The sequence below is a fragment of the Gadus chalcogrammus genome, chromosome 22 (assembly GCF_026213295.1).
Source record: "Gadus chalcogrammus isolate NIFS_2021 chromosome 22, NIFS_Gcha_1.0, whole genome shotgun sequence".
Taxonomy (NCBI): Eukaryota; Metazoa; Chordata; class Actinopteri; order Gadiformes; family Gadidae; genus Gadus; species Gadus chalcogrammus.
Genome location: NC_079433.1, coordinates 10,036,342 through 10,063,582, shown reverse-complemented (window position 1 = coordinate 10,063,582; position 27,241 = coordinate 10,036,342). Strand labels below are relative to the sequence as shown.

Sequence of the window (27,241 nt, the reverse complement as noted above, 5' to 3'; positions counted from 1 at the left end):
CAAACAGACATACAGCAGTTAACGGATTCATCTAATTAATTTCGTGCATGACTAGCTTTTGGCAGGCTTACAAAGCATTGTTCAGTAATTGTGTCTCGCACACACATTCGTTATCAATGTTAATATCTATATACCGTAACTGATGTAGGATGTATGCGTGTGAAACTTTCAAATATGCATGTGAGTGTTCCATTTGTTATTGAGTTTGTTTGTGATGATTTAATTTGTGTGATTCTTAAGGGTGTGTGTGTATGTTTAGTATGATGCTTTAGTGCGTGCGGGTGTGTGTAATGCCTTAGTGTGCGCATGTGTGTGTGATGCTCAAGTATGTGTGTGTCTGTATGTGTGTGATGCATGTGTGTCTCTGTGTGTGTATGTGTGTCCCAATGTCTTACCGTGTGCATGTTAGAACTATTCAATTCTGTGTGCTAATCTGGGGGCCGTGTGTACGCCTGTGACTCTGTGTGTACCTGTCCACTGCAGGCCGCAGAGCCTTCTCCCTGTCCAGCATCTCCAGGATGAGTTTCCCCCACTCCACCTCCAACTCGTTGGGATGGATGCCCTGAGGGAGCTTGATGCGACCAAACTCTATCCACACCTGGACACGCACGCGCACGCACAAACACACGACCACAACAATGATTAGGATTAACCAGGGACCTCGCTGCCGCGTAGCCGTCGTCTTACACAAACAAACAGCTGATTAGTGCCGTCGTCAACCATCATGTGTTTGCCCTTTCCCATGACACAATGTTTCCTGGGTTTTTTCTGCAGCTGGGGAGGTGGGAGCGCTCGGGGATCAATGACCTCACACACCATAAAAGACAACTTATTGTCTCACACACACACGCGCACACCTCTCGGCTCTGCCACATGATCCACTGAAAGCCGAGCGCGTGGTGTGCACCAGCTCCATTCCTCTAAACCCTCCTCAGCCCTCCCTCCCTACGTCATTCCCCTCCATTCCGGCTCTTTTACCTCGAGCAGTTTGTAGAGGTGCTCCACGCGGCTCTTCTCCATCTCCTTGATGGGGATCTCTGTCTCTTTGAAGTGGATGTACTGGTTATAAAGTGCCTGGAGGAACAGACGGAGCGGAGGACACGAAGAAGAAGGAGGGAGAGATGGGAAGAGAGTGGGGGGGTGGGGGTGGGGTCGAAGAGTGGGAAGTATGGAGAGAGAGAGAAGGAGAAAGAGATGGAGGAGACGTTGAAGGGGGGTTATTGATGTTTTACCGGGGGTCAATATTAGAACGGACAGTCACACAGGAAATCATTAGCGTCGTTAACCCCTCTCTGACGAGATGCAAAAGCGGTGCTAGTAAACCTCCCGTCTGTCCCCTGGGACGGATTAAACCTGCCTTTTCCTTGAATGTGTTTTTTTACGTGAACGAAAAAAGGGAAGTGAAGGGAAGTGGGAAGCCGCAGCTGAAAACCGTAGCTTGGTTTGAGTGGTTGTTTTGAGTGGTTGATCGGTCAAGTAACGTGTAAGATAATGTGCAAGGTTTGCTATTTTCCTTTTTAATTATTTATTAAGGCACTTTTACAGCGGCCCTTAAATTGGTGCCTTGTATTGAATACAGATAGGGGTGATAAAGGAGCTGATGGGGTTAGATGGTGATTACAGATACTGATCATTAACAAACAGATTGGGGTGAGGTGTATAGGTCAGTAATGCTGACAGGCGGGCTGATGACAATAGGCATCGAACCCAAAAACAAACCCACGGGGAGTCAAACAACTCAGCACCCCTCATTTATTCAAATTGGGACTCCCCAAATCTCAATAATATATTCAGAAGGCACCAGTGGGGGGAGTAGACGGGCTCACCTTGAGTTCCACAGGGTTCTGGGGGAAGTTCTTGTCAGCCATGAGGGCCGTGTGCTTGCGGCTCCACTGCATCAGAGAGGAGAACCGGGTCTGGTACTCAGACCACCGCTGGTCCACCTCCTGATAGGACGGGAACATTGTTACTTTATTATTATTATTATTATTATTATTATTATTATTATTATTATTATTATTATTATTATTATTATTATTATTATTATACACACAAAAGCAACGGCAAAACAAAACAGCCAAATAGTTGCTATCTCAATGAGAGTAATTCCAAAAATATGTAAAATATTTAATACAAATATATTTCCATTTTTAATTAAAAAGAAAGCAAACATAAAAAGTGAGTTGATCATAAAATATGATATGATGAAGTAAACAATGTAGACAAATTAAAGAGAGTCTGTATAAAGTACAGAGGGCGGGGGGCAGCGTGACGTACGTGGGCTGGGATGCCCTCCCCTCCCTCTGGGATCTTGGGGAAGGCGTCGTAGATGGAGGCCACGTAGGTGATGACTGACTTCTCGTCCGGAGAGGGAACGTCCACGTCTGGAGGGGCGGGAGCAGCCAGGGTTAACAGCAGAAAAGACAGGGGAACACCTTAACGTGATCGTTACTGTCACTATAAAGACTATCGCTAATAGCAGTAGTAGTGTAGAGGAATCTAAATACAATCATCCAAAGCGTCTCACAAGTGGTGCTGACAACAATTAAAAATTGGAATTATTTGATTACATTTATGCAATGATTATTATGTAATTAGGATGTGCTTATTACTATGCGAAAAGGAGTACCAACTAGTTAGGCTACAACTGAACCAATCCTTGGCCAGTACATCAGTAAATCAGCCCCCCAGCCATGCAGTGAGCCGGACGAGCCAGGAACACAGCCTCACCTTCAGCGTCCAGCAGTCTGGTCACCCCTAGCGATTCTGCAATCTCAAACGCCTGCTCCAGGTTGTCACGGTTACTTTGGTGTGTCACCACCTCCATATCAATCAGGTCTGGCCTGGAGGGAGAAATATATAAACCAGTTATCAGTGGGTGTCACATAAATGTGTGTGTCTGTGTGTGTCTGTCTGGGTGTGTGTGGGTGTTTGTGTGTGTCAGTCATACATGTGTGTGTGTGCGTCCCTCACCTGTATCGGTGCAGCAGGGCGTTGAAGAGGCGCCCGTTGCTCCAGGAGGAGGTGAAGTTGGAGCAGCGCAGGCCTGGGTAGCCCTCTGTGGCCTGCTGTGTCCATAGCAACAGCTTCTCCTTGGCCGTGAGGTCACCTGACTCCCCGCTCACATAGATCTCTGAGATCTGGAGACCAGACAGACAGACAGACAGACAGACAGAGAGACAAAAAGAAAGAGACAGAGACCATTTGTTAATATCCAGGTTAAATTCTTCATTCTCAAAAAAGGACCTTGCAAAGAAAATCAACAACAAAAGCAATCTTAATGAAATAAATAGTTTCGGGGGATAGTTCTTTACAAAAATCCATTTCCACACACACACACACACACACACACACACACACACACACACACACACACACACACACACACACACACACACACACACACACACACACACACACACACACACACACGCGTTGGTGATTCGTCTCTGTGGCACGAACTCTTAAAGGTCTTCGGTCATTTTAATTCAACCTGTCGTCTCCGTTCATATACCTCATCCGTCTTCCTCGTCATCACCACAGTATGTGCGCCACCCCCCCCCCCTACAGTTTCTTCAGGACAACTATGTTATTAAGCACTCTGTACTCTCCAGCTCATATTTCACTCCATTCATGTTTGCTCATTGAAGCAGAAGTATTATAAAGCATAAAACAGACTGCTCTAGGTCCCTGTGCATGAACAGAATAGTTATCTTGACATTGGTGTGTACTAGTAGAAGGAGCATGAAGCATTGTGTTTTAGCCAACGCTGCTCAGCAATAAAACACTGAATCGGGCTAATGCTACAGCTAAGCTATTGACGGAGGCGAGGCCTACATGCATGGCATAAATAACATCATGCTCACGAGGATGATCCAATTATCCCTCCGCACCGGTTAACCTCCAGGGACAGGGACCTGAATATGCTACGGCGACGGCTTCATTGGTGAAGAGAAAGGGGTCGACATCTAGAGCCTGAAGAATGTGTAGCATGGAGAGGATATCTTCAGTTATAATAATCTATAGGATAACAATTAAGCGTCTTAAAAGCCAACTAGAATGATCTGATGTGTGTGCATCCCCCTCACACACACACACACCACATGCTTGAAGTAAGCCTTAATACAAAGCCAAACATCTAAGACCCCCAGCAGTCCCACCCCCCCCAGGCAGACCCCACTAGCCCCCCCACGTGGGCTCTTTGAAGCACAGATCGTTGGGGGTTAATATGAAGACATGCATTGGGGCGGGGGGATAGACATGGGGAACTACAGCAAAGATGCAGAGGGGGGGGTGGAGAGAATGGGGGTTTAATAGGAACAGACAGAGCAACATAATAATGCAGTCACGGTTGATTGTATTGTCCTGAACTGCATGTTTTCTTGAGTAATATGAATTGATGAATTGAATTAGTGAATGAACGAGTGATGGACGGCTATATAGATTCAGATACACAGGGAGGAGTGGGTGGGTGCCTGGCCCGGATGGATGGATTAGTAGAGACAAATAGGGGTGGGCTTGGGTGATGAATTGACAGCTGATGGATGGAAGGAGGGATACTAGATGGATGCGTGGATGGATGAACGGAAAGGCGGTAGAAAGGTGATGGAAGGCGGGACAGGGAGATTTGAATGCCCTGTTTGGTGTGAGATAGACGTTCCCTGGGGGGAAAGTCACAGTAGCTAACCCGTTGATGTATGCGCATTTCAAAACGCTATTTATTCAGATGAGGAGATGCAACACACACACATTGCAAACAAGAGTGTGAACATGTGCTATATCAGGCCAAATCTCAATTCATCTATTTCCCGGCCGGCGTCAGAATTTTGCTAATGGGGCTCTGGTCCAAATTAAATCACTTTCACCACCTGGAGGGTTTATTTACAGATTTCTATGAAAAATAACGTGTAGGTCCTCTCTATCCCTGCAACGTGATCGAATTGGTCTAGCACCAATCCCATTTGTTTTCTCTAGCGTGTGTGAAACCAATAGTTTGTGCACGCGCACTTGTGTGTGTACGAACATGGCTGGATGCCTCCTTTTTCCATTACTCAGCAGCTGCTCGCCTGGCAGAGGGCTAAACAGCCTGTCTCATCGTCCTTAGCTGCACGCGTGACACAGCGTTTCTCTCTACACACACACACACACACACACACAGTAATGCCCAACGCCTCTACTTGCTGTACAACGTAAGAGGAGATGATACACACAGTAACACACAAAACGCTTCTCTACTTCCTGTACAACTTAAAGGGAGACGCTACACACAGGGTAACACACAACACCTATCTGCTTCCTGTACAACCTAAGAGGAGACACTACAAACAGAGTAACGCAACAACACCTCTCTACTTCCTGTACAACGTAAAGGGAGAGGCTACACACAGTAACACACAACTCTTCTCTCCTGCTAAGCCCCGGTCCACCTCCCTCATATACCCTCCCTGGTATTCTCCCACTGTACTGCAGTAGCTATCGTAGCTCATTCATCTTCAAGGCGAGCGTAGCATAAGAGCTGCACTATTTTACAACTCCATCGTGTGAAGTGATGGAAGCGAGGGGAATGTTTTGCAGTGCAGGTTTAAACCAAGCACACCGTTTTTCTAATCCCTGGCACCAACAGAGTACACACACCAACTTCACTCGTCACTCACTAATGCACACTGTCAGCCACGGCTGAGGGAGAGATGAAGGGACGGAGGTACAAGGGCATCAGAGATAGAGGAGAGAGAGACAGAGAGGAGAGAGACAGACAGACAGACAGACAGACAGACAGACAGACAGACAGACAGACAGACAGACAGACAGACAGACAGACAGACAGACAGACAGACAGACAGACAGACAGACAGACAGAGGGCAAGACAGATTAGGAGAGAGATAGAGAGGAGGAGAGAGAAAAAGAGAGACAGAGAGGAGGAGAGGGACAGAGTGAGAGACAGAGAGAGGCGGAGAGAGAAAGTGAGAGGAGGAGAGAGACAGAGTGAGAGACCGATAGGATGAGAGAGAGAGAGACTGAGAAAGCAGAGAGAATGACAGATGAGAGAGAATGGGGTGACAGTCTGTGTTGGGTTGATTAGCCTCTGGGGAGAGGGACAGGAAGGGGAGGGGGGTAGAACCGTCTGCATTGATGATAAGGGACTAAGCACACGCGTTGAACAAAGACAGCATGACAACCACACGCTCTTGGGGTTTTATCACAGGCTGAAATGGAGGAAACCCAAAAATATCTTGGAGGAAAGAAAGAAAGAAAGAAAGAAAGAAAGAAAGAAAGAAAGAAAGAAAGAAAGAAAGAAAGAAAGAAAGAAAGAAAGAAAGAAAGAAAGAAAGAAAGAAAGAAAGAAAGAAAGAGAGAAAGAGAGAAAAAGAGAGCGAGAAATCTATTATGAAAAAAAAAACTATTATGAGAAAGAAAGAGAGAGAGCGAGGTTGGTAGCTGTTTCCAGACCTGTGGCAGGTGTTTAACAGGTGCCTGCTGTATTGGAGACAGAGGACTCTCCACCGTGGAGTCCACTCTCTCCGAGGAGCTGCTGGTGTTGAGGCCGCCCCAGTCCGTCTGACTGGGCGTGGTGCCCCCCCAGTCCGTCTGACTGGGCGTGGTGCCCCCAGTGCCCGGGGAGGTCAACAGCAGGTCGCTGGCGTAGCCCGACTCCAGCAACGAAGTGCCCCCTAGCCTGCCAAGCGGAGTGTCCAGGTCAAACTGCCGAGCAGCAGTCGTAGTTTCCCGATTCCCTGTTTGATGAGCAGAAACTGCCTGACCGGGGTCGGCCATTTTGGCCCTGCCGTCATCGTCCTCGGAGAGCTGCACGGTGAGGACGTTCCCCGTGACGGGGGACGGGGCGGGGGGCTCCGCCCGGACCTCCACCCCGTCGACGTCTCCCCTCCACACGGGGGATCCGTAGTCGCTGGGGTAGACGGTCCGCACCACGCACAGCTTCCCATCGGCCTCCCGGATGTGGATGACCCCCTTACGCTCCCTCTCCATGGCCGTCTGGGCCCCGCCGAGACCCGCGGTGCCCCCGGTCCGGCCCCCGCCCGTCCCTCCAGCCTCCTTCATCTCCTGCTGCTGCTGCTGCTGCTGCTGCTGCTGTCTCGCTCTCCCCTTTTCCTTCTTCTCCTTCTTGGGTCGGAGGATCCAAGGTTTCTCCAGGACCCCCTGGACCTTCTCCTTGACTCGGCACACCCTGCCGCCCCCCGGGGTGGTGCTCCCCAGGGGGGTCTTGCTGGTGGTGTTGGCGGTGCCCAGGGCCAGGCTGGCAGGAGGGGCCCTGGCGGTGGGGGTCTGGCCTGGGAGGCTGGAGAGCTCCACGATGGCGCTGACGGTGTCCTCCTGGCCCGGGAGGCAGAACACCCCCCTCCACGCCGGGCTTGGTTTGGGGGTCACCTCCAGCAGACTGCTGCCCCCCATGGAGACGCTGTGACACCCAGGGGCGAGGGTGTTGCTGGACGACATGAAGTGGCCCAACCGGGGGTCCGGTACCCCCCTGAAGCAGAGCCTGGTGTTTTTGGAATCGGTCGTTTCTAATAGGGACGCCTTCTCCCCTTCGCCCTCCTCCTCCTCCTCTTCGTCCCGGGGGTCCGGGTCGCGACTCCCCCGCCGCCCCGACTCCTCCGGGGCCGCCTCGCCCTTCCTCCCCTTCCTCCCCTTGCGCTTCCTCTTGAAACGCAGGCGCTTCTTTGGCGAAAGGGGCGGGGCCCCACTTAAATCCTCCCGTTGGGGGCGAACACAACCCATGGAGCTCCCCATGTCGGCCCTGTCCGCCCAAACACTCTCCGGTAGAAAAAGTAGAAAACGAGTGCTTTACAAAACTAGGAAATATGGGAAATGGATGAACCGTTTCCAAGTCGCCATTTAAAAGACTTCTTCTGGCCGTTCCAGCCGAGTAAGGGGTCAACACAGGGGGCGGATCAGAGCGGCTACGCGTTACGAATGACAGTTGCCCGCGTCAACCCAGACACCTGTAAGAACAGCGAAATCAGCAGGGGACGCTTCAGCTTCTGCCTTGTCGACATGGGACACTGAATATTTAAAAAGACAGAGGGCGTAGGGTGCAGTCACACGGAGCTGGAGAGGCAGTCAGGCTCCCTCTGCCCGGGGTGCTCATTGGTTCAGCGAGACGCCGACCCTGCTGCAGGGCTGCGTGTCAAAACTCTCTCCTGTTCGGTCCGCTCTCTCTCTCTCTCTTCCTCGTCTGCCTCTAGTCCTCTCTTCCACCACACTGTGGGCAGCTAGCCCCTATTGCCAGTGTCTCTGCTGGGTGCGCGCGTGTGTGTGTTTTTGTGCTGGCCTCCTTTACTCTGTATTCCGCTAGTCACCGGGGACATACGCTAGTCGTCAAGGACACCAAGACATCGTCAAGTCAGGAGGGGGGTGTTATAAATATGGGCTGTAGGGATTGAGCTTTCTGGTCCTGGGTTCTAGGTCCTAGTCCTGGTCTTGGTCCTCGTTGTGGTTCTGCCCTGGTAGTAAAGGCGATGCAACCAGTTGAGGTCCATGGGCGCCAGTGGTGTTTTTCAAAGTACAGAGAGATAGAGAGAAAGAGAGAGAGGGATGGGGAGAAAACCCATGCACTGCAGAGTCACTCTCTCGTACTCCTCATTAAGGCTTGGACTATTTCCACGGCACAGCTTGTGTGCTCTGTCTTCACTGGTGTGCGTGCATGTGTGTGGTGTGTGTGTGTGTGTGCAAGACTGGATGTGTGAAAGGTTGTGTGTGTTCTAAAGAGTCATTGTGTGTGTGTGTATGCAGAAAGCAAACTGGCAAGACGAGTTGGAATCAATAGAAGTCTCATCTCACTGGCTCGACGCCGCGATATTCCGAGGTGCACGGCATCAAACCGTGCACGTGATATCACACGGAGGGAGTGTTGGCGGGGCTGTTTAAAAATCAGCAATCCACACTGCTACACTGGCAGAGACGCGGCTCTTCTTTGATTTCGATGCAAATCTCTTTGTGGTGATGTAAGCACATTAAATATTGATGTGTCGTAGCAACTGTAGCCTTGTTTCTTCACCGCCGGCCAAGTCAGATGAGAATACTGAATATTATGCAGCAGTCATAACAAGCGTACTAGTCGTAGTAGCGGTAGACGTAGCCCTAGCAGTCGTATGGATAGCGCTGTCGATAAACTCTGATGCTAACGCTAAAGATAGTCTCTGCTTTTGCCAGCATAGGAGGCTAGATGAAGGAGAGTGTGCACTCAGCCTATGATGCGGCAGCTTGTTGGGAAAGCCAGCCAATGGAGTGACATCTTGTTAATAACTCAATCAGAGTGCCGGCTCCAGTCTCCCACACTCCTCCCACAACTCTCCTCCCTGCTCATCCAACTGCACCGCCGCTGACATGCTAGATCCTCTGTTTGTGTGTGCGTTAGTGCCTCTTTAATTCAAGCATGTGCTCGATCAACAACTCGTAGCCAAAAAAAAAATACTTCTCCAAAAGAAGTCACGCGCAAAAAAATTTAGGCAAGCCTAAACTCTTACTACCTGTGGAGCCTTGATTTCTGAACTCACCCATGTGTGTGCATATCCGTTATGCAGCTCGGGCAGTCTCGCTGGTAGCATTACATCAGAATATCTCCAGAGGATTAGGCAGACCAGACATGCCTGTGTATGCACGCCTCCCAGCTAAACCCAGGATCTCAGATTCTCCTCCACCAAGTCGGTCAGGACAATACCCACGGGGGTTGGAGTGCAACACAAAAACAAATGGCCTCTGCCTCTGTCCCCTCCTCTGGGTCAAGCCAAGGTGCTCCTCATCAGGTGGTGCAGTGCGTCGATGCAACAGTCCCAAAGAAATACATACAGTCTCGCAGGGGTTGGGGGAGATATCGGGCAGATCACGTCGTAACAAAGAGGGGGTTGGGAAGAAAGATGAAGCAACACTCTTGCACCCCCACTCTGTCTCTCTCTCTCTCTCCCTCCCTCTCTCTCTCTCTTTCTCTCCACTTCCTCGGGTGTCTCGTTATAGCCTCCCAACTCCAGCTCCACGTCTAATTAGGAGAGAGGCATCTGGGCCAGGAGCAGTGGCTGGTTCCGGACCGCGTCTGTCTCCAGGCGGAGGTAGAGGAGGAGGGATGGGTTGAAGAAGCTTTAAAGGGTCGGAAGACTAGTATGAAGCGAGGAGATCCACTGGCCTCGACCGGTCTGCTACAGGGGACTGGAGAGAACGTGTCCAAGGCCCTGTCCGGGTCGAGAGCGATGGGACCCTCCCCCTCGGTTTGGTTTCAGAATCCAGCCGGAATCCGAACAACGTGCACAATACGTACGACGAAGCAGCAGCGCGACAGCCACAGTGCCACAGCTTAACACTGCTTCATCCTGCTAGGAAGCGCACCGCCGCTGAGCGTGATAGTCCCTCTAAAAAGTAGAAAGGGGTTCCGCCTGGAACTGATCCATTCCGATAGCGCTGGTCCACACGAGAGGTGTCCTTAGAGTGTGTGTGTGCGTCTTTGTGTGTGCGGGAATGTATGCGTGTGTGCACGCAAATCTGGACAGTCCCCAGGTTCGTCCTTGTCCGTCAGCCCTCTCCTGCATGCGTGTCTTCCTCCGGTGTGAAGAATGTGGAGAGGCCTGTAGATGAGGGGAAGCCGTGAGCTCCTGTGACAGCAGACGGCCCCGTTTCGCTTACCCTCTTGCTGGCTTCCCTCCTCCAATTTATCCCTTGTATTCAACCACCGCCGGAGAGAGCGAGACAGAGAGGGTGGGCGATGGAAAAGCTTTGATCTCCTTGCTGCTGCTGCGGCGGCTTCACACTCTGTACTGCTCGATCGCTCACTCACTCGTTCTCTCGCTCCCTCGCTCTCTCTCTCTCCACCCCTCCCAGCTCTGTGCTCCTCCTATTCGTGTCTTTTTTTTCTCTCTCTCTCGCTCTCCCTCTCTCTCTCCCTTTAAGTCTCAGTTGCTTGTGGGAACCCTTCAATATCACAAACACACACACACGACCTGAAGATCCCCCGTTGAATTAGAAGAACCAACGAAAATGCAAGAAAGAGAGAAATAGGGAAAAGAAGGAGAATGCGATGAGCATCACACTATTGTGTTCCGGGAATGATTCCAAGGAGCGATACAATCAATTTCACTAGAATCTCTCCCTCCCTCTCCCTCTCTCTCTGCCTCCCTCTCTCCTTCTCTCTCTCTCTTAAACATTGATACAACTTTCCATCTCCCCAGAGGTTTTGTGGTCATGTAAAAAAAAAAGTAGGGAGGGATGAAGCAAAGGAGGAGAGGAGGTGGAGAAGAGGCAGATTTTATATGAGACTTATAGAGTGCAAAGGGGAGATTAAAGGAAGAAAAGAGAAACTATGAGGAGGATTAAAGGGATGACACACACCCACACTTGAAGCGACACTCAACACACACTTGCTTGGGTCCATCGCACACCCCGATTCATCACACACACACACACACACACACACACACACACACACACACACACACACACACACACACACACACACACACACACACACTTTGGCCCGATGTTGAACCACAAATCAGGCATCACAGTAAATCTTCTTCAACAGCGGCAAGACATTTCCCAGAAGGGAAACTCACCAGCAGCAACAGCTAGCTAGCTCCAAAAGCTAGGCTCAACGACAGCAAACCTCAACAACAGACTCGCCCAATCTCTGCACATGAAATACATGGCCACAAGTAAATCCTTCAACGATCACGGTTTGTACTATACAATCAGCAAAAGCAATTAAGAAAAAACGTCGGGTCATCAAGAAGAAAGTGTCAGAACTTTAAAATAAGGCCAACAATCATTGGGAATACATATATTTTTTGCAGAATCTGGTGTATAGAAGCATACACCAGAATCTACAGTAGGCCAGCAATAAATGAATAGAGCAGCAGGTATGACAGCCATTTCAGCAAAGCCAGAGCCTTAGATGCCAGTGGTTGGGAATATTTGGCAGTCTGCTGCCACTCAGATGAAGAGAGACTAGTGACACTTAGTGGTTGGAAAGAGTAATTGCAGTCACATTTTGTTTATGCAACATTGCATACATTAAAAATTGTATTCCTATGGATATTTATTGTGGATTACCAAAGAGTGGAGGTGTGACAGCTTGGTGGGTGAGCGTGTGTTTAAGTTTGGTTTCCCCCTGATTTAATCATATAACTATGAATAAATAATTTGACTAAATGTATTTATCTCTTGCTATTTTAATTATGATCAAATCTGTGCACAGATTTGATTATAATTTTGCTTCTATATCCTCCTTCTCTCCATTTCTCCATCTCTATCTCGCTCAGGGCTTCTCTCGCTGACTCATGCTGTTTCAATTGACTGCTGCAGAGTCATGTGCCCCTCCTTCAGTATCCGTGGCAACGTGTTTTCCATTCTGTGTCACCTTGACAAGTGGTGACGTCAAACAGCGTTCTGCTGCACAGTGCACTCTAGTGGTCGCCCTTAAGAACAGCAGCAGACTGTTGACGGAATAAAACCTAAAGTAACCATATCCACAAACAAGTAAAAATGATGATTTTCCCATTCATAAAATGTGTCCTCCATTGAACGACAGCAGTGCCGCATGGATATTCAGTGTGAATTAAACTAGAGCAGGACTCTGGTTCACAGCGTGAACTGAACACACCGTCCTCAAGGCTTGCCTTGAACCGTTACACTACAGACACCTCCAGATCAGTTGGGTGTACTGTGGTTTGCCTTACATGCGAATAATAGCAAGGGTTAGGACTGGAGGAAGGATTTGCATGTACTTCGATGTCACACTGGCCAAAGGCTACCTTGTGTACCCGGACTACAAACACAAAGGGCAAAAGCAAATACAGACAGAAATATCCTCTGCACACGTGCATGGGCATGTGCACACGCACAGCTGTGGAACCAGCAACCCTTCATGTTATGTCACTACACACAACTAAACCTTTGCTGGCAGAAACCGACTCTTTAGAGACAAAACTAACATGCTGAGCAGTAGTTGTTCAGCAGCTGTTCCATCTGGAACCTCAGAAACTCAAAAGCGACAAAAATCCTATTTCCATGGAAACAACCCCCAATAATTTTAGAGAGCCGCTCATCATGGCTCTCTTGATCCATCCAACCCCATCAGCCAGGGTGCGATCCCTCATGAGTGAGGACCCAGAGCGCAGCCATGAACCACTCGCGACCAATCAGAAGCAGCAGACTGACCTGGAAGTGAAGGATGATGGTCCAGATCAGACCCAGGGTCAGCTTAGGGTTGCCGTCTGTGATGTCATCATTTCTGATGTTCACCAGCTTGACCTGAAACAGAGAAACCACCGGGATTTAGGGGCCTGGTTTGTTTGTTTGACAGCATTAAACAGCGAGAGATACAGAGAGACAGAAACAGAGAGAATGAATGAATACTTTATTCCACAATCAAAGTTCCATCTAAAAGACAATACAAATACAAGGTCAAGATAGATTAAAATACATGCAAGCATATAAGACAGACAGAGCAAGAGAGACAAAAACACACAGAGAGAGACAAAAACACACACACAGAGAGAGAGAGAGACAAAAACACACACACAGAGAGAGAGAGAGAGAGAGAGAGAGAGAGAGAGAGAGAGAGAGAGAGAGAGAGAGAGAGAGAGAGAGAGAGAGAGAGAGAGAGAGAGAGAGAGAGAGAGAGAGAGAGAGAGAGAGAGAGAGAGAGAGAGAGAGAAAAACACACACACACAGAGGGAGAGAGAGAGACAAAAACACACACAGACAGAGACAGAGACAGAGAGAGAGAGACTCATGTACCTGTCGTTGTTTGAGGAAGTCCAGGGCTATCTGCACATTTTGCAGTCTGTGAAATCTCATCCGGCCCTTTTCCCTGGGCTAAAAAATAAGAAATCAAGGCAGAAAAAGTAAGCCAAACAAGCATTGTATCTTGAAAGTTGACCACTATCAATTGTATCTTGACAGCAGGCAACAAGACAATGCAGACATTTTTTCCTATTCCAAGCACATTTAGGTCAAAAAGTGAAGGTGTGGTGATATTCATTATCCACTAGAGGGCGCTGTCTTCAACAAGACCTGTTGAAGACAGGGCAGAACCACAACACTGCACATCAAACCATGCCATTATATTTGAAAATCCTTAGGTGTCATCTTGTTAGGAGAAAAGTCAAACATAGCCAGTGCAAAGGACTTGAACAGTTCGGACCAGAGCACACACTGCACACTGTGACCCACACACTTTGATGCAGATACACACTTGTTCCTTAATACAAGCAGGTGCAACTATGCGGTTGTGTGAGTCTTCACACCATGCTGGGAACCATGAGAAGGAAAGAGCATCTATTGTTCAGTTAAATGACCGCACAACTATCCAGCCATGTCAAGAGAAGAGGACTACTTCATGGCTGCCAATGAGCTGAGTCAGGCAATGTTATCAAACTGCATGTGAAAACTATGCCGATAAAAACTATACATATGCCGATTAAAAGGGAGAGCTAGGATATTCAATGATATCTCATCATTCATCAATTATTTAACATGGATTCAATATAGACTACCATTGGATGTTCAACACTGGAGTGATATCAGCACACAACTGGAACAGCAGCACTACCATGCAGCCCCAAACCCCAGCCCCAGGTGAAGGTCAAAGCTCAAGGGTGAGAGTTCATCCTCGGGGAAAGGAGTGAGTATGGATGCCATGGAAAGAGGGAGGGGGGGGGGGGGCGCGGTCCGACATACTCCTTGAGCTCCTTCCTGCTCCTCATCCTCCCCTGCGATCAAGATGGGAGGGGGGGCGCGGGACACGTACGCCCTAGTCGACACGGGGCCACTCTTGAGTTGCTATGGCAACAGAAAGATGGGGAGTCGATACATGGTAATGGCGGAGGGGGTAGAGAAAGTATGGCATGAAGAAATTACAGTTTGAAAAGAGAGGCAGGAAAGAGAAAGTGAACGATAGACAGACAGTGGAGAGGTTGAACGGGGGGGGGGCGGGGGCTAGAGTGACACTTTTTTTGGATCAAATTTTGATTATATATAGAAAGAAATAATATGAAGACACCCACTTCTTAGAGATAAACATACTTCATGTTATGGCTAGGTATAATCCCCCTGAACGTATGAAAATGTATGATTTATGTCCTATTAATTTCCTTAGTTTCATTATTTTTTCCACAGTTTTTCCTTTTCCAATGTCCTTGTTAATGCCCTATTTATAGAGGCGTCTCCCTGGTGCCCTTTCTAGCTAGCAGTGGATTCATCCCGCCGGCTATTCTGTCAGACAGCACCATAATGTGTTTTTGGGAGGCACTGGGACTGCATGACTCAACACATCATCAGGAAACAACAACAACAACCACTGTCAGCACGGTCACTACAGCACAACAACAGTGGCAAACACACTTGTGTCTAAATAATAACAAGTCCGTAGTAATAATGGTCTGTTTGTTGTCTGTGTTTTTGTTCTATACAGGTAGCTGTAGTGGCTACCTCCGATGCTACTTTGAGTACCTGTTGAGTGAAAGTGTGTAAAAACTCCACATTTATTATGTACGCATTCAAAGATTTGTACTCACCAATGACTGTAAACTAACACTTTATCAGTGTGTGCATTTGCAGGCAAATGTGTGTGTGTGCGTCTTTGTGTGTGTGTGTGTGTGTGTGTGTGTGTTCATACCAAGGTGACTCCAGAGAGGACCTCCAGCAGGGAGATGAGGTTGTGTCCATCCCTCAGGTCTTCGTACAGGTCTGTGATGTGCTTCCTCACCTGACAGAGAGAGAGAAATTTGCAAGCATAGCATCATCAATCTTTAATCAATTATACTCTTATGTTAATGTTTAAGTATTGCTGTGCAAAAGTCCAGAGTGCGATGGGATGAATACAGGGGAAAAGCCAAAATCTGGATATAGTTGGAATTGCAAAACAAAGAGGGATGGAGAAAGTTAAGATACAAGAGGCAATCAGCATCGCAAATCCACAGATGTCGACTCTGCTCCCGACAACTACTGCCACAATGATTACCACAGCAACCCCTATCAGTGGTTGCCATGGAAACCCAGACTCAGCACCAGCTGTGACCGCTGCTCCCCCTGTCACATCGGTTAACGGGCGGGACTGCCTCTAGCCGAGGGTATCGGTGATTCAGCATTTAGACCAGTGGAGCCCCCGCACCAGGGTTGGAGAATGTCAGAGACTTTATTTTCTTCCTGACCACAGTTAGATGGGCCACTCGGCTGACTACTGCAGCATAAAGAGCTCTGGGACATACCAACATGAATAATTGATGGGGGAATAGAGCAGGGATAAGAGATTAATAGGCAACCTTGGATTCTGCTATAAGGCTGTTTTACAATAAAATCCAGATTTAGTTTTAGATTCTAAGAAATTAAGATTAGTTAAACAATAAATCAGTCCGTTATTACCATTGTGTATTTGTTAAATATAGTTATCCTTAGAAAACTACTTTAGCCATTGTGTATTTTGAGAAGCATGATTACAAGCAAGTGTCAAATGGTCCTGCCCTGATGACAGCATATAACAGTACCACATTCTAACACTAGGGGGAAACATGGCCCGCAAAGGTTAACCAGTAGCAGCAACCCTTTAGTCTAAACAGAACATAAATCAACAGATAAAAACCAAACACTAGATTAACATTTCCAGTTTGACTTCTCGTTAGGTCACTGTACTTAGTTACATCGTTAGGCTAATAGGGATCACCTGAGCTGGGATAATAAATGACAACAAGCATTTATTAGTATCTCTCACACTACACAAAATGATTGTATTAATGAAGTTACCATTTTATCTTTACCAGACACACACCTTCCCAAGAGGCTTCATTAGTGCTTAACAGGCCTATTGGGAGTGGTTTCTAGTCCATCCTGTCCTGGATTATCATGTCACCAAGGCTTACTGCCTATTCCTCTGTGCACTTATTACATCTCTCTCATACTTTCCACTCCTTTCCCTCTCGCCACCTCCCCCTCACTGCCTCCCCCCATTCCTCTGTTCCCTGATGGTCTGCGTGTTGTCATGGAGGGGACAAAAAACTTAAACTAGGGTTAATTAAACGCAGGAAGCACAGTTCTGACATCGCCAACTGAAATGAGGTTTGAATGTATGTGTGTGTGTGTGTGTGTGTGTGTGGGGGGGAGGTTAGGTAAGGTTACACAGTCAGTTGTGTGTTTTAATAATTAATCCTATTGATTAAATTTGTGTGTAGTACACTGTCATTTGGGTTCAGAAGGGTAACAGATCAAAGATAAGTCATAAACTTCCCTGCATCTACGTGAACCCTCACAGAATGTCTGTTCCAACCTCAACTCTGACAATGCTGAGGCAAGCATTTAGGGAATTAGTTTCCCCCCCAGGTCAGATTGACAAAATAATAATGGGATAGTGAAAAATCTTGTTTTAAGTTTGGACATTTGTAAAGGATAAATTTAAGGATCATTTGTAGCAGTATGATGTGTATCTTGTTTGATGGCAATTCAAATCGTTGCTCATGCATAGACACAAATTCAGAGTAGTATATTTTTTAACACATCGGTACGATTTTGTGGGTGCATCTGTGTGTCTGTGTACTGGTGCGTTCATGCGTTCAGCTCCCTTCAGCTGTTCTGCTAAATTAATTTTAACTCAAGCATTCAGACAAATATGTATTGTATTTGATTCTGAGATTAATTAAAACAGGATTGTTTGATTTACTTGGAATTACTGTGATGCTTTAGCAAATGCATCGACCAGTGTAGCAATTGTATGTGACTTAATTATGACTGTGGTAAGCCTAAGCAGTACCACATATTCCATAGATTTTTTCTACTTTTACAGTAGTTTTTTTTGTGTAGTAAGGCCGAGTAATAACACATCTGTTCTCCACAGTTCTGACCAACAAACCTCAAGTGGACCCAAGACACACTTAATTTACTGTCAGCAGCTGTGTTGTTAAAGGTTTGAGCCATCACAAGATATTTCAGATTCTAGCCAAATAAATGATAGCTAGATTATATCTGATAGTACAGTCCACTGAGTACTTTAGGGTAGGCTTGATTGATTGATTGATACACTTATAAATCTGGTGACGTCATCAATTGGACCCAGTACCTCCGACCTATGACCTCTAACCTTAGCCAACACACTGGGTCACAACTTGCAGCTACTCTCTTTTTGTAAGAGTGTATGAGTGTGTCCTGGCAAGGAAACAAGTCTCTGGGTCTTAGTCACTTCCAGAGCAGCCTTAAGAACAGTCACTATGTTTAACAGGAAGGCCACTGTTTGGGCTTGTTCTGTTGTTGTCCCCACACACACACACACACACACACACACACACACACACACACACACACACACACACACACACACACACACACACACACACACACACACACACACACACACACACACACACACACACACACACACAGTTTAACTACATTTGTCAATGTGATAGGTGAACAGGCCTATCAAAGCCTTTGACAATCAGATACCGGATACTTGTCCAGCTGAGGGCTTATGTAAGACTCAACAAGTGTGAAACAGAAGGAATGAATGGAATGATGATGTCACTAGACAAATAAAGTTGTCTCCCCCTTGCTAGGTTTCAATCTTGATAAGATGGAAAAATGGTTTGTTTGCTATGTCTTTCTTTGGTGCTCTGCCTCCACTTTCTTTATTTAAAAATCATATTATTCAGTTGATACTTCTCTTGTTGGCATTAAGCCAGTTATGACGGACAATGTCCAACAATTATTATTAACATTGTATAATATTTCAATATAATGTACGTCATGTGAGCAACATTTTTGTCTTTCAAATTAAGAAGCACCACTTTCCCTCCATCTCCTACCCTAGGAATTCAACTTCTGAACCTGGAAGTTCCACCTCTGATTTGAAATACCGGTATCTCTCCCTCTCACTCCTACTCTCTCTCTCTTCATCTATCTATATCTCTCTGGGCTGTGCCGGTCTAGCCTACTATAGAGTGACATTAACACACCGCGGTGCCAACAGTTGCTCCGGAGTTATGAGGTCAAATAGAATCTCCTCTATCAGAATGTCAGACGTATCTCCTCATCAGTGACAGAATGAAGCGTTGCATGTGTGCGTGACACGAAACATGTGCGTCGCCCGGAAGAGGAACGGCCCACGAGGGACAAGTATTCCGTGCAACATAACTTCAAATTCATATGCTGTATCCAGAAATAGAAGGATTCGACACGGATATAAATTTGATGAAGATAGTTTATGGGTTGTTACAACTTATAATTTTTACTTACTTTATTTATTGATATTATTTTAAAAGTATTTCCCTCTCATTTTCAGTGGAAGTAAATATAGTTAGCTAGATAGCAAACAGTCAAAATTAGACACCCTAGCCCTTTATGCTGGCCAGGTCACCCTTGAAAAATAGATTTAAAATCTCAATGTGTTCTCTAACCCTAGTATCTGACATATGAATATATTGTAACATAAGACAACTTTCTTCTGCCAGATGCCAAAGAATGAGAGAACAATACAACAACCTGAACTAGTAATCTAAATAAACAGCTAACCAGCATAAAAACAGCACCAACTAGCCAATAGACCAAGCCTGCAATCCAAGTAAACAGTCAATCATGTAGAAAAACGTGCAGTCATTTCCTCCCCTCTCACTGAGTGTTGTCACAGAGACAGACCAGGAAAGACACACATTGATCATCACTAGCTTATTGTAAGGGGGGCTTACCCCAAACAGAGCCAAGAAGCACATAACCTGCAGTACTGAACCATTTGCAATCTCACTGCATTTCAGTCATTCATTTGATCCTTCACCTACACCCGGAATGTCAACAGCGGATATTTACTGTATCCATGACGACAACTGAAGTCAAGTCAAGTCGGTTCAACATGTGACAGCAGACTGTAACTTCCAACACGCTGGGACTTTCAAGGTACTTGACATACGTCTCAGTGTACAGCATTAGGAAAGCACCGGTTACATTTTTGCTCTGTGTTTAACTAGGTTGATAGATATACATGTCAAAAGGTTAATTTATCAAAACATCCGGCAATACTTCTGTCAATAGTGTCAGGTGGACCAATCAGAAAGAAGCTTGTAGCGTGGTACTATACCTTTATGAGATGCTTGTTGACCCATTTTGTGAAGGTTTTCTTCTGTACTCGGTCTCTCTCATCTGGAACACAGGAGGGAGGAAGGGAGAAGGGATGGAAATAGAGTTTAATTAAATGATCTCATGCCAAAACAATCAGTGAGGACATTTGTACGTGGACGTAGACGCCTTGGACATGACACCAACATCCTTATGGTTCAGGAGTGTCCTCGGCAACACAAGGCGGACTGAAAGGCTGCATGTTGATTTGCTTTGGTTTTGCTAGAGAGACCCATGTTTTATTTAGTTCTAGTGGTTCCAGGCCTGGTGTCGGCTGGGAGCTGTAGTCAGGCAGGGCTCCAGCGCTGCGTCACCCACAGGCCCGAGGAGTGAAGCCGTCCGGCCCAGAATAGAACCCCATGCTGGGACACGGCCGTGTTACATCAGCCTCCTCTGCACTTCGACACACTCTCTCTCTCTCTCTCCCTCTCTCTCTTTCTCCCTCGCTCACTCTCTCTCTCTCTCTGTCTGTCTGTGCCTCTATCCATCTATGTCTCTCTCTCGTATCAGTCTGACAGAGTAAACACAGACCCCCTCTCCACGTTCTTTCCTCTCTCTCGTATCACAAACCAACGGTCTTGAAGCACAGGAGAGTGATGTCATGTGTGTTATTATGCCTCTTACATCCCGCAATAAAGATAAAAAAATACAAAGGCAAGAAAAGGAAGAGAACAAATAACAATTTGTTTTGATGGTAGACAACATGCTTCTATAAATGACTCATAATTATACACCAGCTATAGATATATTATATTAGCATATGCTACACGTGAACCTCCTAAGATGTCGCAATTTGATTTGTTCGCCATCTCGGGATATTGGGCAATATCCCATGATCGAGATCTCAATCTTCGGATATGGTTTTCATCGCAAAATTCGCTCTTTCGGTCATCTCGTCACGCTAATAAAAAAAGAAAAAAAAGAATATTATATATTGTATTATATTTTTGGAGTGTTCACGTGTAGTATATACTAAAACAATCATTCACCTTAGCCGCGAATAATTGCTATTATTTCATGATAGTAAAGATATTATTAACTATTATTATTAGATTGTGTTTCATGATTTCCGCACCATTCTTTACACACTGAGATTTTCCTCCCTTCTATGTATACAATTGTTAGCAAATCAGAAGGCATCGGTGTCTAGTACGGTGTTACGAGAGGAACCATGTGGATGGTGATAAGCTATCGTTGAACTCCTCCCTCCTCTATAAAACTGCTTGTACCCCAAAACCCTTTCTCTCAGTCACACAAAAACACACACCAACATACACACACACAGACACACACCTTTCCTCTCTCAACACTTCCTCTTTAAGGCTCTCCCACGTGTTATAACAGCCATAGCAAAATGCTAACTCTAGCTTCAATAGAGGCAAGCTTCAACAGTAGAGGGGATATCCAATTAGGGATTGCCGGATGGGATTTAGGTCAAATCCCTAAATTAGTTAAAGGTAAGCCTCAGTAGAGTGTGCGCACAACCACACCCACACACAGACGCACACACAGACACACAAAGTGAAACGCACAGGCACACATGATGAAACACACTTACTAGGGCAGGGCCCCAGGGAGATAGATTTCAACAATCTCTTGCGCAATAGTGTCACCACTACAACATGCTCTTCTATACAAACCTGACTTGCTTCCCACCATAGATAGCCTGAGGCAGGCGCATGCACACACACACATACACCTTTTAACATGCAAGTAATTCAGACTTTGTACGACTGAATCAGAAGTGAAGTCAAGCTGTGGCCACCATTAGTCTAATAAAGATAGGAAGATAATGGTTTGTAGTAAAGTGTGTGCAGACTTCCAGCCAACCACAATAATGTAGTGCTGTGTGTGTGTGTGTGTGTGTGTGTGTGTGTGTGTGTGTGTGTGTGTGTGTGTGTGTGTGTGTGTGTGTGTGTGTGTGTGTGTGTGTGTGTGTGTGTGTGTGTCAGTCAGAGAATGGCTCTCATTGAGGCAGAAAGAGAGCCATTGTTGAGTCACACACATCCCTGCATACTGTCCAAACATAATACACACACACACACACACACACACACACACACACACACACACACACACACACACACACACACACACACACACACACACACACACACACACACACACACACACACACACACCTTATCAATCATCTCCACAACTATATTAATTGACGAGACCATATTCAGCCTTTTTCGTGTCAGCGGTCTGTAAACAAATCTGCACTGTTCAAACTTGCCGCGCACACACACACACACACGTGCTGACAACTCCTCTGTTGCTGCACGTTGCACACCGGCAGTATGTAAACAACAGCAGCAGTCCCTGTGCCAGCTCCTCTGTGGCAAGGACACAACAATTATACACACACAAACAAACCAACATACACACACACACACAAGTCTGTTTGCGCGCCAAGACACTGACCTGCACAGCACATGAGCGAGTACAGGTGAGCATTGAGCTCACACTCATTCCTATAGTCGGGCCACATTCTCCACCATGCTGTTCCTCTCGCTCTTAAACCCTGTGTTGTGTCCCCTCTCGGTCTCTCCTGCCCGCTGCGGTCAACAGGTCCACATGGCCCCGTGTGTGCCAGCGAGCAGAGCTCCGGGAACGGCCGAGAGGTCAGGTGTAATTATAAGATGTCCTCTTCTTCCGGCGGCGCTAGCTATGCAGACCGGCTCTCCTTGCTAGCTAAGGGCAGCTGGAGCAGGTACTTCAAGTTTGTACACAACGTCAGCATGCGAGCGACAGAGAGAGACTAAGCTTGTTCCACAGCTGTCAGCCCACCAGCCACTCTTCCTCCTCCCCACTCTCTCTCTCTCCCTCTCTCACGGTCTATCTCTCTGCAGTCCGTGTTGTCGCTGCCATTACAACCATTCTTTGACGGTGCATCGTGACGTTAACTTGCTCGCTCTCTCTCGCTCTTCCCCGCTCTCTCTCTCTCTCCCTCTCAAAATCGCCCTCACACGTGTGTGCGAATGCGAGTGTGTGTCAAAGTCTGTGCTCCGCCCACCTAAGAACTAGAAAGGACAGCCTCTCTCTCTCTCTCCCTCCCTCTCTCATGCTCTCTACTCTTCCTGCACTATTCCGCTGCCTCACCAGTCTGTGGCACTCCAACACTCTTTTTCTCTATCCGTTTGCTGTGGTCTACATGGTTGTCCTAAACTGTGTTTTCTAGAGGATTCTTCTTGTACGTAGGAGGCAGAAGACAAGCCCACAGTTCTTCGTGAATACAGTTGTTTTTATTTATCTTTTCTCTATCTATTTATCCAAATTATCTCCATCAATTTTATGTTCTCACTCAAAAAGGAAATCAACTTATCGTGGTATCCCATTTGTTTTGTGTCTTGGTGTGATTATTAAAAAGGTTATTTCACAACTGAAGTGTCGGGTATAAAAACAAAATTGTGCCTAACATTTTCCTGCCAAGAACTTTCTGACATACAGTAGCATTCAGTTAAAATAAGATAAAAGAGCAAAGCAGTTGATTAAAACAAATGTTAAATTAATAACACGGTCTTGAGTAAGAATCCAGGAAGATAAGAACCAGGAAGTCTCTAAACATGTGATATAGTTCTACCAATGACTATGTGATGATGTCATCCACTCCAGCAGTGCTCTATATAACACCAAAAAAGATCTCCCTACTCAGACGAAAAAATCCCCCACACACACACACACACACACACACACACACACACACACACACACACACACACACACACACACACACACACACACACACACACACACACACACACACACACACACACACACACACACACACACAGGTCTTTTAAGCTGAGTAAAGCCAGGCAGTATCCTTGCCCCTTCTCCTTGATATCTCCCAGTCTGCCCTTTCCCCTTCCTTCCTTTCCTCGCATTTCCCCTCCGTGAGAACGCAAGATAACCACCCTGGAGTCCATCTGAAAGGGAGACTTCCTCCAAGCTCTTGAGTGTCCTCTAGTCCAGCAGCCGTGGGAGACAGAAAGAGATGGCAGCAGCCGGAGACAGATCTGTTTGAAGATGGTGTACTACGGATGATGTCTGATTTAATAAAAGGGCGGAAACAGACGCATGCAGTGCGTGCGTGCGTGTGCGTGCGCGTGTGTGTGTGTGTGTGACAATGCTGAAATTGGACGATAGCATAGTCAATCAAATCCCCTGAGCCAATTGGATCCAGTCAGCAGCCAGCAACACAGCCTTTTTCAGATGGCCTCCCAGAAACACAACAACCATATGCAGACAGGATATTGTCGCCATGGCTACACATGTTAACAGCAAACAGGCTAAGCTAGTTAAGGGGGTCATTCAGAAGGTACTACACCGCCTCGTGTTTTTGAACACATTGAATAGACACGGTCACAGAGACACACACTCAATGTCTGGCAGTTATTACCTTGTTTTCTCTTATTGGCTCTCTGCATGTATAACTTTTAAATTCCCTCCAAAATAGTTGGTTACATTCAAACTGCACTGGGCTGAGGTTTCATAATTTATATCACATTTCTTTCCCTGTGGCAGAGCAGAAGCTCAGGACTGCCAGGAAAACAGCACAAATGCGATGACATCATTTAGCAGCACAGTCTGCCTCCTTAGCACGAATGCTGCGATGATGTCACTGCCCCCTGGAGTCATGTCATGAAACCTGGCCAGGAAAGAAGTCAGGGGGTCAGAGGTCAGAGCTGTACATAATTTGATGAAACTGATCCATTCTACGGGACCTCAATACGAGTGTTTGAGGCTAACACATGTCTTTACACAGTAAAGCCCTTTCACACACACACACACAGACACACACACACACACCTGGACAGATATACACCTATGCAGGCCAGACAGTGACACAGGGTCCAAAAATGCTTAGACAGAGATTGCTCTCTCTCTGTTCTGTGTTGTACGATATCTTCACTGCTTTGCTTCCTGTTATATCTCCATCCCTCGTCCACGGCTACTCCTGCAGATCACTTTGTTTTTTTCTCTCCAAAAATAATTCCCTGTTCTGCCATCTCTCTGCCTCAGGACAAATCAACACTAAAAATAACATGCAGAGCTTAACGCCTCTAATACCACGCAGTGCGCTTATCTCTTTATCTCTCTCTCTCTATCTTTCCTCCTTTCATAATCTTCTAGTCGTCTGCAGCTCTGATTCACTGTGATGTAATTCAGTTGCAACAAGCTCTTGATCCCAAAAATCCCATGATTTTGACCATGTCAGTGTAATTATTTCACTTTCACTTTGTGAAAGTGTAAGTGAAAGAAATAGAAAGCTGACATCACGGACTGATGCGTTTCATTAATATTCATCACTCATTGCTGGTCATTCCATGTCTCCATGTCGGTCTTATTTAATTCATCTGAACAGTGGGCTGGGCGCCCCCAGAGCAGTTCATCCATTCTCCAGTCAGCCCACACCATCCACCCACATGTTAATCACTAGCTCGGTTAGGTCGCCGCTCAACAGATTAGCAACAAATTTAATTACGCTCCATTCAATTTGTCATATCTATGTGTAAATAAAAAACTTGATTGGAATGGTCGGTCGGTTTTGTAGTCGTTTCACTTTTTACTGATATTAATATAACGCATGTTTTTTTACACACCATTAAGAAAGAATATTTGACTTGACTGTAGTATGTGATGAATCACTCTTGCTAATGTATGTAAGTTAAGGATGTATCTTACAGAGCTAATTATGTTACAATGTGCTTGTGACAGGCTGACACTGCTACCATAGAGTCAAGTGTGAAAACCGTAGGCTAAAACAACACCACAAAGGGCATAATTGAATCACTTGAGTAAAGATAAATCATAATTCACCGTCACATGACCTCGTACACGTTACACTCCAGCCAACATGCCTGGGAGGGAAGATCCTTGCAGTGCATTATGGGTGCAGCAGAGTTGATGAACAATGTGGACAAGTATGACTAATAAGTTCTATGCATGCCCATGGACACATCTAATATCCATACACAGTATATATATATATATTTTTTCTTTTTCAAACACACAGTTGAAGGACTCCACCCAGCTTCGCCCATCAATGTGACATACCCCACATCCTTAAGAAGCTAAAAATAAAGACCACATTAATAACACATCCCTCGTGTAAGCCAAGATAACACACAACCATGGCAAATACCCACAACTGTCACTCTCTCATTAACTTCCACCCACACAATGAAGATACCACCCCCACACGAGATACACAGACATACACACACACCCACTCTGTTCTCATCATAATCAAGTTAGTTAGACAAACCGTGACAATACCATGATTCTTTCTGAATGCAACACTGCCATGGCACGGACAATTCAAAAACAATCCAACTAAACCCACAAACGTTATAATCAGTCGAGCCCAGTGTTTTCATACAAAACTTAACAAGTGTTTTACAAATGAATAAAATAATGATGTATTCAATCAATGGATGATGAATGTAATATTTTAAAATGATTTGGCTAAAACAATTATCCTATCTCTATGAGATTAATGGACAGTATAATTTGACTGGTTGTTAGTTCAATTCAATCAACTTTAACATACTGTACATAGGAGTGGATTTGTACGTTACAAATGCACAACGCACTGTTTACATTGGAGCTGTAAATACTGAGACACAGGGCTGCATTAAGAAGATTACTGACACAACACAGATTACATCTGTTTACTAAAGCAACACATAATTGTTTACAAAAAAAGAACCCAACCAAGTCAAAGCTTGTTCCTAGAGCAGAAAGAAAAACAAAGACACACAACAGACATAATAGTGCGTGAAACAATTGTCTCCTTTTATGGGAATGCCAAATAAGGTAAATTCTGTCCCACTGACTCGCAGAAGTACTCGGGATGCCATCATACAGAAGCGGCATTTTAGTGAGCAGTGAATAGCCATATAAAAAAACATCTCTTCAGTAATGGTAAACAAAATAGAAGGCCTACCGTTGCCAAGTAACCAGGCTAGTAGCATTAGCAACACGTGAAGTGCCACCTCACAGCTAACTGTAGAGGACCACATCATCACATTCCAAAATAATGAAAAAGAGGGTGATACGCCACTGGGGGGGGGGGGCAATGAAACCATGAGGAGGGGAAATCAGACATTAAAAGGGAACTAGGAAGGTAATAGGTTG

At 46.2% G+C, this 27,241-nt stretch overlaps 1 protein-coding gene across 8 annotated transcripts in view; it reads right to left on the bottom strand.

Moving 5' to 3' along the window:
• The window catches only part of LOC130376319 (microtubule-actin cross-linking factor 1, isoforms 1/2/3/4/5-like), a 113,892-nt gene that overhangs the window by 29,017 nt on the left and 57,634 nt on the right, over window positions 1–27,241 (bottom strand). For 6 of the 8 annotated variants that reach the window (XR_008893975.1, XR_008893976.1, XM_056583562.1 and 3 more), the window contains 11 exons: window positions 20,058–20,119; window positions 15,621–15,710; window positions 14,684–14,785; window positions 13,742–13,819; window positions 13,160–13,252; window positions 2,974–3,140; window positions 2,731–2,843; window positions 2,278–2,384; window positions 1,827–1,946; window positions 979–1,074; window positions 471–598 (listed from right to left, as the gene is read on the bottom strand). Coding sequence is in view for 6 of the 8 variants with exons in the window: in XM_056583562.1 (XP_056439537.1) it covers window positions 471–598; window positions 979–1,074; window positions 1,827–1,946; window positions 2,278–2,384; window positions 2,731–2,843; window positions 2,974–3,140; window positions 13,160–13,252; window positions 13,742–13,819; window positions 14,684–14,785; window positions 15,621–15,710; window positions 20,058–20,119 (1,156 nt within the window). In the remaining 2 variants the exon portion in view is untranslated. Of the gene's footprint in view, window positions 1–470; window positions 599–978; window positions 1,075–1,826; window positions 1,947–2,277; window positions 2,385–2,730; window positions 2,844–2,973; window positions 3,141–13,159; window positions 13,253–13,741; window positions 13,820–14,683; window positions 14,786–15,620; window positions 15,711–20,057; window positions 20,120–22,522; window positions 23,093–27,241 lie in introns of those variants that run through there. The other 2 variants (XM_056583566.1, XM_056583563.1) reach the window with 2 other exon arrangements.